At 39.9% G+C, this 18,667-nt stretch overlaps 1 protein-coding gene and 2 pseudogenes across 5 annotated transcripts; all 3 read left to right on the top strand.

Annotated features, from left to right (window-relative positions):
* The first annotated feature begins 89 nt into the window (after nucleotides 1–89).
* Nucleotides 90–2,885, top strand: LOC116187352 (annotated as a pseudogene).
* A 2,024-nt stretch (nucleotides 2,886–4,909) lies between these two features.
* On the top strand, nucleotides 4,910–7,688 carry LOC116187814 (annotated as a pseudogene).
* Nucleotides 7,689–9,083: 1,395 nt separating this feature from the next.
* LOC116189521 (E3 ubiquitin-protein ligase SHPRH) lies at nucleotides 9,084–18,545 on the top strand. 5 transcript variants are annotated; one of them, XM_031519205.1, is made up of 20 exons: nucleotides 9,084–9,239; nucleotides 9,718–10,555; nucleotides 10,656–10,862; nucleotides 11,682–11,743; nucleotides 11,837–12,317; nucleotides 12,614–12,814; nucleotides 12,889–13,144; nucleotides 13,279–13,519; nucleotides 13,605–13,774; nucleotides 13,946–14,530; nucleotides 14,651–14,817; nucleotides 15,075–15,291; nucleotides 15,449–15,655; nucleotides 16,063–16,179; nucleotides 16,317–16,559; nucleotides 16,632–16,839; nucleotides 16,917–17,125; nucleotides 17,271–17,422; nucleotides 17,505–17,772; nucleotides 17,909–18,545. In XM_031519205.1, exons 2-20 carry the CDS (start codon nucleotides 9,720–9,722, stop codon nucleotides 18,179–18,181), a joined length of 5,100 nt encoding a protein of 1,699 aa, XP_031375065.1. In that variant the 5' UTR covers nucleotides 9,084–9,239; nucleotides 9,718–9,719; the 3' UTR covers nucleotides 18,182–18,545. The 5 variants fall into 5 exon arrangements, 4 of the variants coding, with proteins under 4 accessions (XP_031375065.1, XP_031375067.1, XP_031375069.1 ...); XM_031519206.1 differs by having other exon boundaries at nucleotides 9,102–9,267; XR_004152409.1 differs by lacking the exon at nucleotides 17,909–18,545 and having other exon boundaries at nucleotides 17,038–17,125; nucleotides 17,266–17,422; nucleotides 17,505–17,646.
* Nucleotides 18,546–18,667: the final 122 nt, after the last annotated feature.

The following is an 18,667-nucleotide window of genomic DNA, read 5'->3' as shown; positions in this document are numbered from 1 at the left end:
TATTGAGCCACATTATGGTAGATAGGTCGGAAAATTTTGCCTATAAATTCGGTGGCTTCTCTTTTTGCCTCTAAAAATAAAAAGCAAGCGATCCTCTTCATTTTCAAGAATACTAGGAAAGTGGCTATCTAGGAGAAATGTCTGCTCAATCACCTACAGTAGTATCATCAGCTTCTCCTCCGGTTCATGCTGGAAAATCCGAACGGAGATCCGTGGATTTTCTCCCGAGCATATGGGGGGATCATTTCCTTAATCATGCCTCCCACTCGATGGTATAGTGTGTGTGTGTGTATATATATATATATATGACAGATATTCCATTATTCCCATGTATTTATTCTCAGCTCGAGCGAGAATGACTTTGCTTATTTCTTGCATGCAGATGATCCATGAAAGTGCCGAGAAGCAAATTTTGGGATTGGAGTCGGAGGTGAAGAGGATGCTGGATGTCAATAGTAGTCCTCCGGAAAAGCTAAACCTGATCGATCAAATTCAGAGGCTAGGGATCAGTTATCTCTTTGAGAGGGAGATTGACGCGGCTCTCGAGCAAATTCACCAAGTTTACTTTGAACGCGATGCCGGAGACAACTTTGATTTGAACACCACCGCTCTCATGTTCCGGCTGTTACGGCAACAAGGCTACAGGATTTCATGCAGTATATATACCCATTTATCACCAATACAATTTTGGAAATTAGCAAACTGTCTCTATCATCAATAATGAAACCGTGCACTGTCGATTAAATGCAGATGTCTTCGACAAGTTTAGGGATTCGAGTTTAGGAAGTTTTCGGGAATCCCTTGTCACTGACATGAGAGGACTGCTAAGCCTGTACGAGGCCAGCCATCTCCGAGTTCATGGAGAGGACATTCTAGAAGAGGCTCTCGCCTTCACCTTCACTCATCTTAAAAGATATATGGAGGAACACGACAATAATGAGTCACACTCATTACCAATCACAAGAACTGGAAGCCATTCACTGGCAGCTCGAATCAGCCATGCCCTGAAGCAGTGTCTGTGGAAGGGGTTGACGAGGATAGAGGCACGACATTACATCTCCATCTACGAAGGAGAAGGTTCTCACAGTGAAGTGTTGTTGAATCTGGCCAAGTTGGACTTCAATTTGCTCCAGAAACAACACCAGAAGGAGCTCAACGACATCGCAAGGTCGTATGTACATCATATATATATGTGTGAATATATATACATCATACATGCGTGAATATATATGTGTACATTATACTTTCATTCAATCGAACTGCTAGCGGGCTTCTGTTAATTTTCCAAATGTAAAGACGAAGAATTGAATACTAACATGCTGATTCATGCAGGTGGTGGAAAGAGTTGGACTTCGGAAGGAAACTGCCTTTCGTGAGGGACAGAGTTGTGGAATGCTATTTCTGGATTCTCAGGGTGTACTTCGAGCCGGAGTATGCGCTTGCTCGCAACATTGTCACGAAAGTTATCATGCTGACTTCGGTTATGGATGATATATATGATGTCTATGGTACACCAGAAGAGCTGCAACTCTTAACTGATGCAATTGAAAGGTAAATATATATTTAATAAGCAAAAAAAAAAATACAGAGAGGGAAGGACAAAATTCATTAAATTGGCCCCAAAGTTAGCTTTTGTTACTTATATGCATTTTGATTAAAATACGTTTTATTTTATTTTCAGGTGGGACAGGGGGGAGACTGGTCAACTGCCAGAGTACATGCAAGTTTTCTATAAGGCATTGTTGGACGTGTTTGATGAAATTGAGGAATAGTTGGCTGATGAGAAAGGAATATCTTATCGACTGTTCTACGGAAAAAAAAACAGTATATATCCCTTAGATTGATTCACTAGTTTTTTTAATATATATATAAATATTTTTTTCTTCAATGAAAACCGATAACGAACTTCCAATTACATGCTATATTGAATGGGGCCAGCAAAGTGACCATCTTATATCCTCTTGCTTTCCCCAGATGAAAATGCAAGCTAGGGCATACTTCGATGAGGCCAAATGGCTGAACCAACCGCAGTACATTCCTACAGTTGAAGAGTACATGTCCGTGGCAGTGGTATCATCGGGCTATGTCATGCTTGTGCCGATCTCCTTCCTCGGAATGGGACATATTGCAACAGAAGATGCCTTCAAATGGTCACTCGGAACCTCTAATAAAATAGTTAGGGCATCCGCAACCATAGCCCGCCTCATGGACGATATAGTGTCTCACAAGGTGAGTAGCTTGCAGATGTTAACTGACAATACATGAGTCTTTCATTGTATCAAGCCGACATAATTTTGGTGCAACCATAACAGTTCGAGCAAGAGAGAGGAGGACATGTGGCTTCTGCAGTGGAATGCTTCACGAATCAGTATGGCGTGACCGAACAACAGGCGAAAGAAGAACTCTGGAAGAAGGTCGATGACGCCTGGAAGGACATCAACAAAGAGTGCCTTTGCCCACGCCCCGTCCTGGAGCCCCTCCTCGCTCGAATCCTCAATCTCACGCGAGTCATGGACGTGCTTTACAAGGACAAGGATTGCTACACCCATCCCGATCTCGAGCTGAAACAGCTTGTGGCTTCGGTCCTTATCAAACCTATTCCGTCATGAGGGTACATAGTCATCATGATGAAGTGAATAGTATAGCCTCGTACAGGATGGTCTTAGTACAGTACATCACCATATGTGGGGGGCGCATGGTGTATGGAATGCACAGATTAGTTATAATTATGATTATGATGCTAGATGACTGGACGCATGGGAAAAGATTGATATATCGATGCTCCAGTTGGAATTTTATTATCTTTATCACGTGTTCCTTATAATGTAGGATCATGAGGCCACTTATTTGACGAAACTAAGTCTCACCTGAACAATGAATTTGATTCTACCTGGCCAAGAATAAATCTAGTATATCTCATTTTCTTGCGCTGCAAGTAAAATTCATACGGATAACACAGTATGTAACACAATTCGTGATTTTCATCACGTGCGCCTAAATTCATGACTAAATTCACATATTGACGGCATAGGACCTCAAAAAAAAAATCTTTTTTGGTAAATATATATATATATATATATATATATAAAGACAATCTTCAAAACAGACCCCCTTAAGATATGGCAACATCTTCCTTCTTCTTCTTTTTTTTTCCAACATCTATTCATAAGCCGACCAAGTGGGAATTCTCTCAGTATTGACTCTTTTTTTTTTTTTGGTCAATAGTATTGACGTAGATTTATGAGGAAGAACCCAAAATTTCAGTCAGTGCCATACGCACCTGCGTGCAATTTACATACCCGGCGGTCAAGAAATTCTATTCTATGGCATGATGAGCTTCAAAATGCAATGACAATATGCCTTTTACTTTAAAATTAAAAAGTTTCGACTTGGTCCATCCTAGTGGGACTCTTCAAGCCACACGCTAATTTATTTCCCTTTCTCTCTAAACGGTTATCGCAACATAAACCCGTTCAACAAGGTGTACATAAATTTCTCGGTGGACATAATCTTATGCTCTCCCATATATTTATGGCTATATTTTTCATCAAGGGAAATAAAATAATAAGAGCGGGAAGGGAAGGGTGGACAGTATCAGAGGAATATGTCGGAGAGAGTGTGATACTAATTCTGACTTCCTATTGAAAATGTTTTGGACTCGTTGTTTGAGGCTGAACATTTCATGCTTGTTTAATTATCTTTCAATATGCTGATGAGTTTCACTTACAACCGCATAACAACGATATTATATGAGAATTAATTCATACACGAGTGAAGATAAATATATGATGATATTTAATTTCAACGTATAATAATAGCTATGCCCGCATTCTTCGGAGAATTTTATGATGTGAATTATCAATATTTCAGCAATAGTAATTGTAACTTTTTGGCTAAAGTTACAACAAAATTGAATCTAAAACTTCTAAATTATCGGGAGTGAGCGTGTGCCAATACGTCTAGACTGAATATGATTTTAAAAATAGTTATGTAAAAAATTTTCGCTTTAAAATTAGATGTGTAAATCATAAAAAAGTAGATATTTAAATTTTAGAAAGTCGCAAGTAAAAGAGAAAAGTATCGAAATTGAGATATAATAAACATAATTTCATAGAGCAGAAGAAAAAGAAAATGATGAAATTGGGATAGTAAGAAAGAAAAAAAGTCAATTTCGTTTTTCTTTTTATTTTTTGAAATTGATAGAATAAGCTAGTATATAAATGAAAATGTGCTTGAGGGATAATTAATTAATTGCATGAAGTAATAAAATCCATCGCGTAAAGGCCCGAAAGCACTTGCCGGTTGGACAATTTTTTCTCCCTATAAATGTCCATTCAGGTGGGAACACTTTTTGCATCGAAATATTAGCGATCAAACCTCCTTCATCCTGAAGTACCTGTAGCTTGGAAATAGAAGAAATTATGGCTGCCCAATTACCAGCCACTTATGAGAAATTGTTATCCAATATCGTCATTCTTATGCATTCTTACTAGTATGACATGTTGTTTAGGAAAAGCACGCGCCTACCCGTTTGTGAGCATTACGCTTCATAATGGTCATTAGTGACATGAGTAATGAGATACTTTAATTTGCCTGATGGAACACCTGACCAAAGGCGATCAATCTAGGATAAATCTCAATAGGCTACATTTTCGGGGTCCAAATATAACGTATATAGACTATTAATTTAATTGGGAAGCGTTCTTCAAAACAGAAAAACATGAAATTGAGTAAGGCACAACCTTGATCAGGAGGTATTATCACAATGAAACTAATTATTGCACGTAAAATTCATATAACCTCTTGGAAATGACAAGGTGCAAACACATTGTTTTCTCGACTTTATTGCAGATGAACCACGACAACGTAGAGCAACGATTTTCAGAAATTGAAGGTGGAGGTAAAGAGAATGCTGGCTGTTGACAGCGGACTTCCAAGAAAGCTAGATATGATAGATCAGATTCACGTCTAGGAATTGCTTATTTTTCGAGAGGGAGATCGAAGAAGCTCTCGGACAAATTCAGAGTGTACTTCGAGTGCCATGCGAGGAAGACTATGGTGAACACGACCTTTACACCACAGCTCTTTTATTCCGGTTGCTACCACAACAAGGTTATAGAATTCAATGCGGTATGCACCCATCTATGCATGATAATTATACTATGACAAAACCGCGATATGAGAATTGTTAGTATGAGTCAACATTAACTACGATCCTTACATAACATAATTCATTCCTACGAATTTCAACCACGAAAAGGGAAGTACATAAATCAATTAATAACGAGACCTGCACATCCATTGATGCAGACATATTCAACAAGTTCAAGGACACAAGCATAGGAGGTTTCAAGGAATCCATCATAACCGACATGAGAGGACTTTTGAGCCTGTACGAGGCGAGCCATCTCAGGGTCCAAGGGGAGGATGTTCTCGAGGAAGCTCTCGCCTTCACCCGCACTCATCTTGAAAGATTCGTCAAGGAAACCAGCAACGTCCACGATGATCGGAATAGTAATGAGACTTCGCTGGCATCTCAAGAGAGCCATGCCCTGAAGCAGTGTCTGCGGAAAGGGTTGACGAGGGTAGAGGCACGACAATACATCTCTATCTACGAAGAAGAAGTCTCTCTCAATGAAGTTCTGTTGAGTTTGGCTAAGTTGGGCTTCAACTCACTACAGAAACAACACCAGAAGGAACTCAACGACATCTCAAGGTTATAATATATGCATGACACGAGGAAGCATTTATTTTCGTTGATTTTCTTGTGTTTTTTGGATCCTCGTTTACGATTGTTATAGTCGACCTGACTGACGTAGTGCCGTACTCCCAAAGGTGGTGGAAAAGGCTGGACATTGGAAGAAGGCTCCTTTTGTGAGGGACAGGGCCATCGAGTGCTACTTCTGGATTCTAGGGGTGTACTTTGAGCCACAATGTTTGTGCGCTCGGGACATACCAACAAAGGTTATTTTGTTGACTTCGAACATGGACGACGTGTACGATGTGTACGGTACAACCGAAGAGCTGTAGCTCTTAACTGATGCAATCGAAAGGTAACTAAGTTAGAGCGGGAGAAATGTGCAGTTGTGTTGAGAGGAATAATTTTTTATATTCAATTATCTGGAATTACGTGAATAATACTGTTTCAAAATATTTTCACCGGAAGAAAAAAGCAAAAATTAATTGTGATTAATTTTCCCCACAACAGACTGGCCCGTAAAGAATGTTTTTTTATATTTTAATTAACTAAATAAATATATATTCTTTTATCTTCCAGGTGGGACAGTGGGGTCATTGGTCAACTCCCAGAATAAATGTAAGTTTTCTAAGAAATTTCCATTAAAATATCGTAATATGTATGATATATATTATTACATATAACAAGTAAATATACAATATAGGATTAGAGGTAGGAAATATCTCATTAAGATATAAGACATATATCAGCAGAAAATTAAAGGGATAATATCAAATATATTAATACATATATGAGAGATAATTGCAAAGGAAATATATGCACAAGACATTATTACTGATTTGGACAAATCAAGGTGGCCCATGATGATAAGTCGGGTCCGTATATATTCGAATGCAATAATATATATGATACAGATTACCGATATGATACAAATTAAGTTTTAGCCTTCTCTTTTTTAAATTTTATGATTTTCCCATAAATTTTGATTTTTGTTGGTATAGTCCCTTCTTCTTTTTTTTATAACGATTGGGAAAAAACGCGTGAGTTTAATATGGAAAATAGAAAGTTTAATAAAGAGATACGAGAAATCCCATTAGAAGAATCAACCCCAGAACCTTTTGGTTCTAAGCGAAAACGTGTACTGCTGCACTACGTCTCCTTTCTCTTTTGTGTTCTCCTGATTTCTTCTTACCAAAAGACCCATGTCGCGGCATGTCAACATATAAATTAACAATATATTTATCATTGAACAAAATTTTGTGGATTCGCGGTATCACGTGAGATCCTGGCCTGGTGTATAATTGATTATAGATGACCAATGGTAACAATTTATTAATGTGAATGATCCATCTTCTTTTAGATGAAAATGCAAGCTAGGGCATACTTTGATGAGGCCAAATGGTTGAACCAGCCGCAAATCCCCTCTATGGAAGGGTTCATGTCCGTGGCGCTAATAACATTGGGCTATATCATGCTTACGACTATCTCCTTCCTTGGAATGGGAGACGTCGCAACCAAACGCTCCTTCGAGTGGTCACTAACCCTAATAAATTCATCAGGGCTTCGACGATCATTGGCCACTTGACTGACGACATCGTCACTCAGAAGATTCGTGACCACATACTTACTATGCATAGGGGAAATGTTTTTAGTAAGCTAATGTACGTATAATTGTTGCGCTACCGCTTATAGTTTGAGCAAGAGAGAGGGCATGTAGCTTCTGCTGTGGAATGCTTCATGAAGCAATATGGCGTGACCGAACAACAGGCGAAGGAAGAACCGTGGAAGGAGGTCGACAATGCGGTGGAAGGACATCAATGAAAGGTGCCTTCATCCGCACCCAGTCCATGAGCCCCTTCTCATTCGAGTCTTCAATCTCACCCGAGCAATAGACGCGGTTTATATAGACAATAAAGATCGCTACACACATCCCAATCTCGAGCTGAAACAGTTCGTGACTTCACTCCTTATTGATCCTGTCCCGTCATGACCAAATGATACATGTATTCTCATGGCCAAGCCTTTGCCAGCCAATACCTAACAATTGATGATACGTCGATGTATGCAAGTTTACGGTTCAGAATAAGATACGATAGTCAACTACTTATCTTAACATGTAATAATAGTCTTTGCTTTGAATAAAATCAGATTACGGTGGTCAAAAAAAATAAAATCAAATTACTGGCCGGCGTTATTTCTGATATTCCTCCTTTCCTATCTCCTGGCTGGGATGATACAATTGACAGGGTGCAATCCAACTGGGTTGCGAAAATGCCAGAAGTTATTTATCTGGCTAATTGCAGTTTCTTTCTTGTAGGTACATGGGGCGAAACCAACATAAAATATTAATTTTTTTTTTTAAAAAAGAGGAGATCCGTACAAGAAGGTAGTAGGAGATAAGGCTTGATTCATGAGCCAATCTACACGCATATTGCCTCTGCGAATATGTGTCACATTTACCTTCCAACATCGATTTCCCGAACGTCCCCTGGAATATCATACAAATTTCGGGGATGAAATTCTTATTAGAGGGAGAGATTTTGAAACCCGGTAATTTTCATTTGTGGACACCTCCTCATATATACATGCATGGACACGCACGAACACATCTTCTTATAGGCATAGATACATATATAGTACAGTGTTGATTCAATGGTGTAGAATAGGAGACTTGGAATGAAATTATCTCGAATGTTTTATAGATTGGTACTTTTTTTTTTCTCTATAACAATAATATAATAATATGATGGATTATTTTGGGTTGGAATGATCCGCTGACAAATAACGAATGAACGACCAGCTCAGAGTCCACCTCGAGGATCAACTGACTTCCTATAGTCCAGCTTCCGTGCCAGCTCAAGACCCGACTTCACTGCCCACAGCTCTGCGACAAGGCTGTCGTTCCGCATGAAACCATCGATCGATGCACGAGCCAAACATTATAGCCCGTTTGGTTTTAGGGTCGGTTTTTAAATTTTTAATTTTAACTTTAACTCTACTCACTATATAACAAAAGTCAACAATACAATTATTGTTTTTTCCATTTTCTTCAATTTTTTTAACCATTCAATTTAATTTTTAATAGTAAATTCTATCAACTATTCATTACTTTTTCACACTTTTTTCTCATAATTCAACAACACAATCATTACAACCAATTAAAATCAAAACTCAACTCTACTTAACTCTAAAATCAAACACACTGTGTGTTGGATCGAAGTTGTTGGGCCGGTCCTGTCTGGTCAATTGTGAACATGAAGAAGTACCGTCATTCTATCTGAGGCCCAGCCCATGTGCCCCCATCCTGAGTTTTCGACCAAGCGGTGACTCAAGAAAATGACAGACCAATCAAGGACCGTACATTCGTGGGCGGAGAACAATTGGCTACAGGAACGGCGTCGAAAGTCGGTTTGTCAGATTGGGTGGGAGGCAGGCGACTCTGTTCCGAGCTGCGGCCCGCCCCTACAATTTCTCACCTTTGACGACATGCCATTGTTCCAATAATTCTGCTGCAACCTCGTAGGAAAACTTCTGCTCTCAGGTTCTTCTCCCAAGTTCTTGTCCACCCAGTATGAAATTTTTTATTTCTTTTTTAATTGCTGCGTTATTTGGTCTTGTTTATATTTGGCGTTTGTTGAATTAAATGTGTAGTTTTTGGTGCAAATTTCCAATCTTGCGATGTGCCGAAAATGTCTTTGAGTGCTCTGTTGTTGGGGTTCTGCTGGTTTGCCTCTGTGGAGTAGGAAGCTGAAGCTGACTTCTTGTTTTGGAAATCTTGAAGTGAATGAGTGAAACTTTTTGTTGCAAATTTCCAATTTTGTGATGTGCCCACCATTTTTCTGTTTTCTGCTCTTTCAGTTGTAGTCAATGCTCAGTTTTTTTTAGGCTTTATCTTATACTAGTTATGGAGCCAATGCTGAATTTGCTCTTTAGCGTTGCCCTAAGAAATGAGCTCTCTCTGAGTTCTATTGTTCTCTCATCGCATAACTTGATTTTCTGTTAACTCTCTCTTTTCACAGTAATGGGACGGAAAAAGCAATCACGACCTCGTCGATCGGGTGGGGTATTGCTGGAAACCCACGGCCTAGATAATGCTGAACTTGATGGGCGAATTGCTTCTACCTCTGAGTCCGCTCAGTGTGAGGAACTTGGCGAAATTGAGCAGCCGTTTTTTGTTGAAGTAGAACGTTCTTGTTGGGGTTTAGATGAGCATCTCGACATTTCTGAGCTTTTCTTAATTGGAGTAAATGTGAGAGAAGGATTATCTGGTCTTAGAGTAGGGGATGATTTCTATCAAAGTTCCAAGTACTCCCTAAGGTTTAGAATATGTAATGTAAATGAGTTTCTCGATCAAATTAAATTAGGCCATTGGCCGGTGTTACCAGGTAGTAATATATCTCTGGAGTTGGTGGATAAAGATTGCTCTCTTGTGAACGGTAACATAGACAAAGAGGAGGAGACCATTGTTATATCGGGTATTATTGATGGGCCTGACGAGGGTGTGTCCGGTCTCGCTCACCTGTCTGCTCTCGGTTTTGTTTCCTTGCGACCGGTTAGAGATGATGTGTTTTTGGAGGAAACGTCTAGTTTGAGGGTAAGGGTTGAAATGCTTAATCGTGCATTTGATGCTTGTGAGTCGCTTGTTGAGAATACGAGGCAAGTGTGGAAAAGGAGTATGATAAATGTGATGGCTTGGCTTCGCCCCGAAGTGTTGACTTCTGATGCCCGGTACAGGATTAATGAATCAGTCACAATGGAAACTGATTCACATTTTGATATTGGAGATAGTTCTACGATATCTCAGAAGCATGCTAAGTTTAATGTTGTCGGGTTCTATGAGGCCATCAAACCCTCAAAGTATGTACAAGTTTGAATTCTTGAACATTTCCCTTCGAGAGTTCTTTTTCAGCTCCTTAATGGGCATTGCTTCCTTTCTTAATCTAACTTTTTTATGCAGGGAGGATCCTATGTTGCAAGATGACCTACCTGACTTGCTTCCTGAGTTGAGACCATATCAACGTCGTGCAGCCCACTGGATGGTCCAAAGAGAGAGGAGTGTTTTGAATTCGGGAAGCGAAAGGGGAACAAGTCAGTTACTTTCTCCTCTATGTATGCCTGTGGGTTTTATTGACACGAGTTCAAAAATGTTCTACAATCCGTTCAGGTGCAGTTTCTCTGATATTTCATGGTTTGGCTTTGCTGTATCTTTGAGCTATTTTGAGGCCAGAAAGCACAAGATGGTAGAATTTTACTGCATAAGTGGTAAAACAAGTGCATACAGATGATTAAGGTAGGTTGGAGTGCGATGGTGCAAATTAGCTCAGTTAACAATCGGATGATCATCCACAATATTGATCAACTGAGTTGAATGATCATTCACAGATAAGAGCTCGGATAATATATTTAAGTTGTCGATTATTCTAGATGAGTTGGCACTGATTCATAAAAACATTAAGCTGATATCAGTCATCTTTTCTAGGAATCTCATTGTGATACTTTTATTCTGGTAAGTAAAGAGGTTATTATAAACTGCACCTTTGTATGGAACATGGGTTCCCACACATATTAAGGTTGGTCGCTTAAGTTCTTAGGGCGGCAAAAAGTTTTTTAATGGTTATTGCCAGATTTTTCTATTTCTGCTGAAGACATGTTTTCTAGGATTGGCGTGACCACAACTTCATTTACATGTTCTGCTTTTACATATGTAGTTTGTTCTCCCTCATTCTTTAAAAGACTGCCCCCGTATCAAGAATGAAGTCGTAAAACCAAGTTGACTGATTTATCCTAAAAGTATTAATGTCATGATAACCAGTGTCGATTCTTGTTTCTGTCAAGTAAATGTGTTCCTATTATTCCCTTTATCCACCTCACTATATGTATACATATTACTGGCAGTAGTAAAAAGTGATAAAATCACTGTGTGTCATCCTTATTATTTCTTCTCGCATTGCGTTTGACACCACTTTTATTCTGCTTCCATCAGTGGAAGCATTTCAATGCAGCCGGAATATTTTTCTACGGATGCTCCTGGTGGTATTCTTGCTGGTGAGTCCCATATGGTTTCCTAGACTCATTCTCTAATTCTGACTAACATTGCATATGCAAAAATAAGAATCTCTAACCATGGTATCTTCCCAGATGAGATGGGTCTAGGGAAGACCGTTGAACTTCTAGCTTGTATCATGTCGCACCGTTGGTCAGCATCTGAAGCCAACTCCTATTTTAATAGTGTGACACCAGTAACTGGAGATGATGAGAATCGCATCAAAAGACTGAAGAGGGAGCGCATTGAATGTATTTGTGGGGCTGTGAGCGAGAGTTATCGCTATACTGGGGTTTGGGTGCAATGTGACGTATGTGATGCATGGCAACACTCTGATTGTGTTGGTTACTCTCCAAAGGGGAAAAAAGTTAAAAATTCACATCAAATGGAGGGATCACTGGCAAAGCAGAAACCGAGGAAGAAGAAAGCCCCTCCCATCATTGAGAGGGAGGGTAAATTTATTTGCCAGTTGTGCTTGGAATTGATGCATGCTACTGCTTCCCCGATTTCTAGTGGTGCAACTCTGATAGTTTGTCCTGCTCCTATATTGCACCAATGGCATGCTGAGATAATTCGGTATGGTATCTAGATTACCTTTCGCAATTTTGCAAAAGTCTAAATTTCGGTACTTGAATTTACTCCTAGTTTTTCTTTTCTTTTGTAGTTTTGTCTCTGTTCTCATCATGCATAAGATGAATACTGTATAAAGATTAGCTTTAGATCCATAATTTTGTGTTCAATCATTTTGTATTTCTGGATTCTTCTACTAAATTCATGTAAGTCGAATTTTTATAAATAGGTTGTATTTATAATTTCACCTTTTGGTCACATCCTATTTCTGATAATTGATGTTGCCACATCAATTATTGTAGGCATACGAGACCTGGCACCTTGAAAGTTCTGGTCTATGAAGGTGTCAGGAACGCTTCTCTCTTGGATAAACCTCTACCAGAAGTGAATGAACTCATCACGTATGATGTCATATTGACAACATATGATGTGTTGAAGGAGGACCTCTTGCATGACTCCGATCGACATGACGGAGGCCGCCACTTCATGAGATTCCAGAAGAGGTTTTTCCAAATTCTAAATTTTATTGATTCTTATTCAAGATTTTGATCAGCCATTGACTTCTTATCTTGTATAGGTACCCAGTTATTCCGACTCCACTGACGAGAATATTCTGGTGGAGAATCTGTCTTGATGAGGCTCAGATGGTGGAGAGCAACACTGCTGCTGCGTCAGAAATGGCTCTACGACTGCCTTCAATCCACCGTTGGTGTATCACTGGCACTCCCATTCAACGCAGATTAGATGACTTATATGGGCTCCTGAAATTCCTTAAAATAAGCCCGTTCGATGTCTCTAGGTGGTGGACTGAAGTTATACGAGATCCATATGAGGTAGGGACCATATATATATATATATATATTTTATATAACTTCTGAATATTCTTGATAAGTTCTTCATTTATTTAGAAAAGGACATTATAATTGTTATGTTGAGCTATTTTTTCTTTTGGTCACATTTGCTGCAGAGGAGGGATAGTGGAGCTGTGGAATTCACCCATAAATTGTTCAGACGGATCATGTGGCGTTCTTCGAAAATACATGTAGCTGATGAGTTACATCTCCCATCCCAGGAGGAAAGTCTCTCGTACCTCTCCTTTTCAGCAATCGAAGAACACTTCTACCAGAGACAACATGAGACATGCGCTGATCACGCCCGTGAGCTCATCAAGAATTTGAAAGAGGACATCCTGAAGAGAAAATCACCAGGTTTAACCTTATTCCATTGTTAAATTATTATCTGGGCTGCTGGGCTCTGATATAATGTGTGACAAGTCACGGTTACGATTTCCAGGTAGCATGTCTTCCACAGAGGCATCCGATACCTTCATTACCCATGCTGAGGCTGCCAAGCTATTGAACTCGCTCTTGAAGCTTCGCCAGGCATGCTGTCATCCTCAAATTGGAAGCTCTGGTCTTCGCTCTCTCCAACAATCGCCCATGACAATGGATGAAGTCTTATTGGTATTTCTCATTCTCCCTTTTATGGAAGTGGGTGATAATAACGATAATACCTTGTTCAGTGTATGGGAAACCATGACTCGAAACTAAAACCTGTGCTCTGGTACCTCTTCGAATGATTGTTTTAGGAACAAGGCTGGTGTTTGCTTCCCATTGACAGATGTTTCTCTCTAGGTTCTTGTTGGTAAGACCAAGATAGAAGGTGAGGAGGCCCTCAGGAAGATAGTTGTTGCATTAAATGGCCTTGCAGCATTAGCCATGATAGAGGATAAACCTGCCGAAGCTATAAAGATATACAAGGAATCTCTTGAATTAGCTGATGAACATGCGGAAGATTTCAAGCTGGACCCGTTGTTGAATATTCACATCCATCACAATCTCGCTGAGATATTATCATTGGCTTCCTGTGACAAACAAGAACTTGAAGGGCAATCTTCTGGGAACTTTGAGACCAAGGTTTCCCTGAAATGCTATTCAGAAGAGAGTGAGACTCACAATTCTGTGAAGAGGCAGAAATTGAACGAGCAAGATAATAGGAGTTCCAGTAATGCCATAAAATTACCAACAACCTCTTGTGGGAAGTGTATTGATCCCTTGGTCAGGAAAAAGGAGGATCTTCCTAAGCCCAAATTAGGATCAAAATTTCTTGATTGTGATTCCTTGAAGGCATCATGTGCAAGTTTTAAGCTGAAGTTCTTAGCTATATTTAGTTTGAAGTTGACTGTTGCTCGACACGATTTCCAGAAATCATATGAGCAGGTAAGTAGACTTAAGCCATTCCAGAGGGAAAAGACAGTACGAGTTATATTACCATTCATTCTGTTTAAGTTTTAAATATCTAAACTTTGGGTCTTCTATGGAATCTTCATTGTTTTGAAGGTTTGTGATGCATTTACCGATATGAAGAACCAACACTCAGTTTGGTGGTTGGAAGCCCTTCATCATGTGGAACAGAGCAAAGACTCTGCAAATGAATTTATGGCAAAAATCACGGAAACGGTCCTGGGATCTTCGAAGAATTCTAGGCCATCGAGGATTTGTTCAAGGTTAGTTGGGGATGCATAAAATCTTTGGGCTTTCTTCCAACTCTTACTGAATTTCAATCTTAAAAAATTTCCTTCCACTTCCTTTCCCTTCATTAAATGAGAGCCTTGTCTGTTCCGTCTATTTGGCATTCATATGGTCTATTTGGCATTAATATGAATTAGTAATAACATTTTGTTTTCCTTTCCTGGAAAATATATTTATTACCTTATCTAAATTTTGAGAGTATTTACCTAATAGTGGCCATATCTTAATCCAGTTTCCGCAGCATCAGTGGTCTAAAGTATTATATTCAGACTGGGCTTGATATGTTGGAAGCCTCTAGGAAAACTGTGCTTGATCGGGTGTTACAGATTGATCAAACATTGGATGAACCCAGGGAAGAGGATATAATGCGAGTTGGAAATTGTCAGAACTGCCAGCCCAATGGTGATGGACCTTCATGTGTTATTTGTGAACTAGATGACTTATTTCAGGTTGACCCTTTACTATTCAACACATCCGATTACTAATCTGTTAATACCCCCTTAGCTTCAAAACCATTAACTGCATCAACTTTTTCGATTGTTAAGAAAAAGCTCATATATGTATTCACGGATTAATCAGGTCTTCTTTCACTTTCTCCTTGTTTAGATTTACGAGGCCCGCCTCTTTTATCTCAGCAATGCACGTGGAGGGAAAATCTTGTCTGCGGAGGAGGCATTGATTTCACAGAAGAAAAAGTCTGCACTGAACCATTTCTATCGAACTTTTTCCGAAGAGAGTAAGAATTCAGGTTCGCCATCTGAACAGGATGTAGAGCTGGAGGGCAAGAAACGAGATGCTGTGGAGAAAGTAATGGTAAGTTAATTCGTCATATTTCTCCTGGTCGTCGAACTTTTGGTTCCCACCTTCTGTACTTGTGGGTTGGCAGTTTATTCAAAGTATCTAAGATTCCCAATAGCTTGAAATATTAGGTTCCACATTCTTCTGCTTTGGATGAAAAGAATCATTTGATTCCATCCCGATAATCTCATGATCCACCCTTCATGTGCAAAGTGATTGTACAACTTGCATGATTGGTATACTCCCTTTCCTCTTGGGGAAGTTGAAATAAAAATAGATTGACATTGATCTTCCAATGATATACTTGTTCAACAAAGCTACTTCCATACTGCATTGCTTCTACTTCACTTCTTAAATTGATGCTTTCTGAAAATTGTATCAAATAAGATGACGACTCTTACACCCCTTTTTTTGGGTAATAGGTTTCAAAATCTGCATCGGAACTGGAGCTTGTTCTCGGAGTTATACGAAGCTACTACAAAGTCAATTTGGAGAAAGAAATTAAGTCAGCTGCAGCCAAGCAAATGCGTCTCCTCGAGGTGGCTATTGGAAATTTATAAATTAAAAGCCTCCACTGAACATGTCCCATTGAGCCCCCCATTTTTTCCCCCCAAGGGAAAGAGAAACGTTATTTTCTCAGTAGTTAACAAGTTTGCCGAATCTTGTTATAATTTAGGGCATGAGGAAGGAGTACCCGGCAGCGAGGTCCTTGAGCATCGCCCAAGCTCAGTTTCTGCGAGCTCATGATGAGATCAGAATGGCAACCTCTCGGTTGCGTCTTAAAGTAGATGAGAATGACAAGTCTCTCGATGCTCTAAGTCCTGGGGAACTGGAACAAAACAGCGTGCAGTTCTCGAACGACAAGTTTTTATCTTTGAATGAGTTAGACCGTGTAAAAGGAAAGCTTCGTTATTTAAAGGTGAGATTTTATATTTGAGTTGTTTTTTGTTCTGCTTATTTTTCCGGGCATTTATGTGATTGATGATTTCAGGGTCTGGTGCAAGTGAATGATAGAAATCTCGAAGAAACTACTCCTAATTCTCCTGTAGCACAAGAAACGGCTACTTCTTTAGCTTCTCCTATGGAGAGGAAAACTGAATTCGTAGTAAGACCTAAAGATGAAGCCTGCCCAATTTGCCAAGAGAAATTGGGCATCCAAAAGATGGTTTTTCAGTGCGGGCATGTTACTTGCTGTAAATGTAAGTCTCTTATTTATCTCTATCATTAGAAGGGGGGGTGGGAAAGGAGAATTCATGTAAATATCTGCTTCTTGTAGGTTTATTTGCTATGACTGAGCACAAACTAGCTAATGCTGAAGGCGTCCAGAAGAAGTGGGTGATGTGCCCTACTTGCCGACAGCATACTGAATTTGCAAATATCGCTTTTGCTGATGATAGGCAAGATAATTCTGGTGGGTTGCATAATTTGCAAGGAGACCATGACAATGAAGCTTCGATCATCGTCCACGGTTCTTATGGAACGAAGGTATTGGTCAATGCAAGTCGGGGCTTGAGTTACATTGTCCTTTACTGGGAAAAAGAAAATGCACTCTCAAATCTGAAATTTGGTTTACTTTTTCTTGCTGCTTTATCACAAATCGAGCACTGAATTGTCCCTTTTGGTAGTGAAGATCGAGGCAGTTACGAGGAGAATCCTGTGGATCAAGCGTACTGAGCCAAAAGCAAAGGTCCTCCTTTTCTCAAGCTGGAAAGATGTCCTCGATGTGCTGGAACATGCCTTCACTGCTAATGACATCTCTTACACAAGGATGAAAGGAGGAAGGTAGTCAAGCCAGCCCTCTAAAAGCAAACCTATTGACATCAGTTTATCAGGGTATTGATTCAAATTTTATCTGGATGTACAGGAAAGCGCAAGATGCTATTAGTCACTTCAAGGGACAAAAACCCAATGTGGGAAGAAAGGGGAAGGTGCGTGACGAAGGAGATTCGGAACCGAAGTCTGTTCAGGTACTGATGCTCTTGATCCAACATGGTGCGAACGGCCTCAACCTCTTGGAAGCACAGCATGTTGTTCTTGTGGAGCCACTACTTAACCCAGCTGCGGAGGCACAGGCAATCAGCAGGGTCCACCGAATGGGGCAGGAAAATAGGACCCTCGTGCACCGATTCATCGTACGCAACTTTCTTCCATCACAAATATTATTACAATATTAACATTAATATAAAAAAAAGGAGGAATACACGGGAAGAAATGAAATAACAGATCGACGGATGGTTTATTTATGTGTTTGTTTAATCGTGCTGTCAGGTGAAGAACACAGTTGAGGAGAGCATATATAAGCTGAACAGGAGCAGGAATGCGAATACGAGCTCCTTCATCAGCGGAAACACCAAGAATCAAGACCAGCCTCTCTTGACGCTCAAGGATGTGGAGTCCCTATTTATGATTTCACCACCAGGGCAGCTAGAAACCACTGAGAAGCCGAACCCCGAGAGCCTGATGCATCTGCCACCTTCGGTAGCCGCTGCCATTGCAGCTGAGAGGAGGCTGAGAGAGCAGGCGGGTATTCTTTCTTCGTGACACTGGACGAATCTTATCAAGTTGTATTGCCGTAAACATGTCTATACACATGCACAGTGAGCTTAAGATTGGGATGGTTGCACCCCATTTCAGAGTGCCACATCTCAAGCAGGCCTGCAGTCTGCAGCAATTTCGTAGGATATACTTATAGGCAACTTGATCTTCGTACATGTACAGATCACTTCGTCTTGTAAATATGTTCGAGATGCCTAGGTCGCACTAGATACTCTTGTATACACAAACTTGCCGGGTGTGTGCTACTGTCGGATTTCGTTGTAATCAACTACAGAGTATTCCTCTCCGAACAGGATTCTTTCATTTTCCTTGAAGCTAACTTTTCTTCTTGAAGCAATTCCATTTCAGTAATCATACAGTGACTTTTGTCTAGAAAACGTGAATACCATTCAAGAGGGGCAAAAGTAAGAATGGAAATGAACTAATTTTTCATTGTAACAAATAGGTTGGCCCGGTAATCGGACAGTGCGA

Source organism: Punica granatum, chromosome 8 (assembly GCF_007655135.1).
Source record: "Punica granatum isolate Tunisia-2019 chromosome 8, ASM765513v2, whole genome shotgun sequence".
Classification (NCBI taxonomy): Eukaryota; Viridiplantae; Streptophyta; class Magnoliopsida; order Myrtales; family Lythraceae; genus Punica; species Punica granatum.
This window is presented reverse-complemented; position numbering and strand designations above follow the sequence as displayed.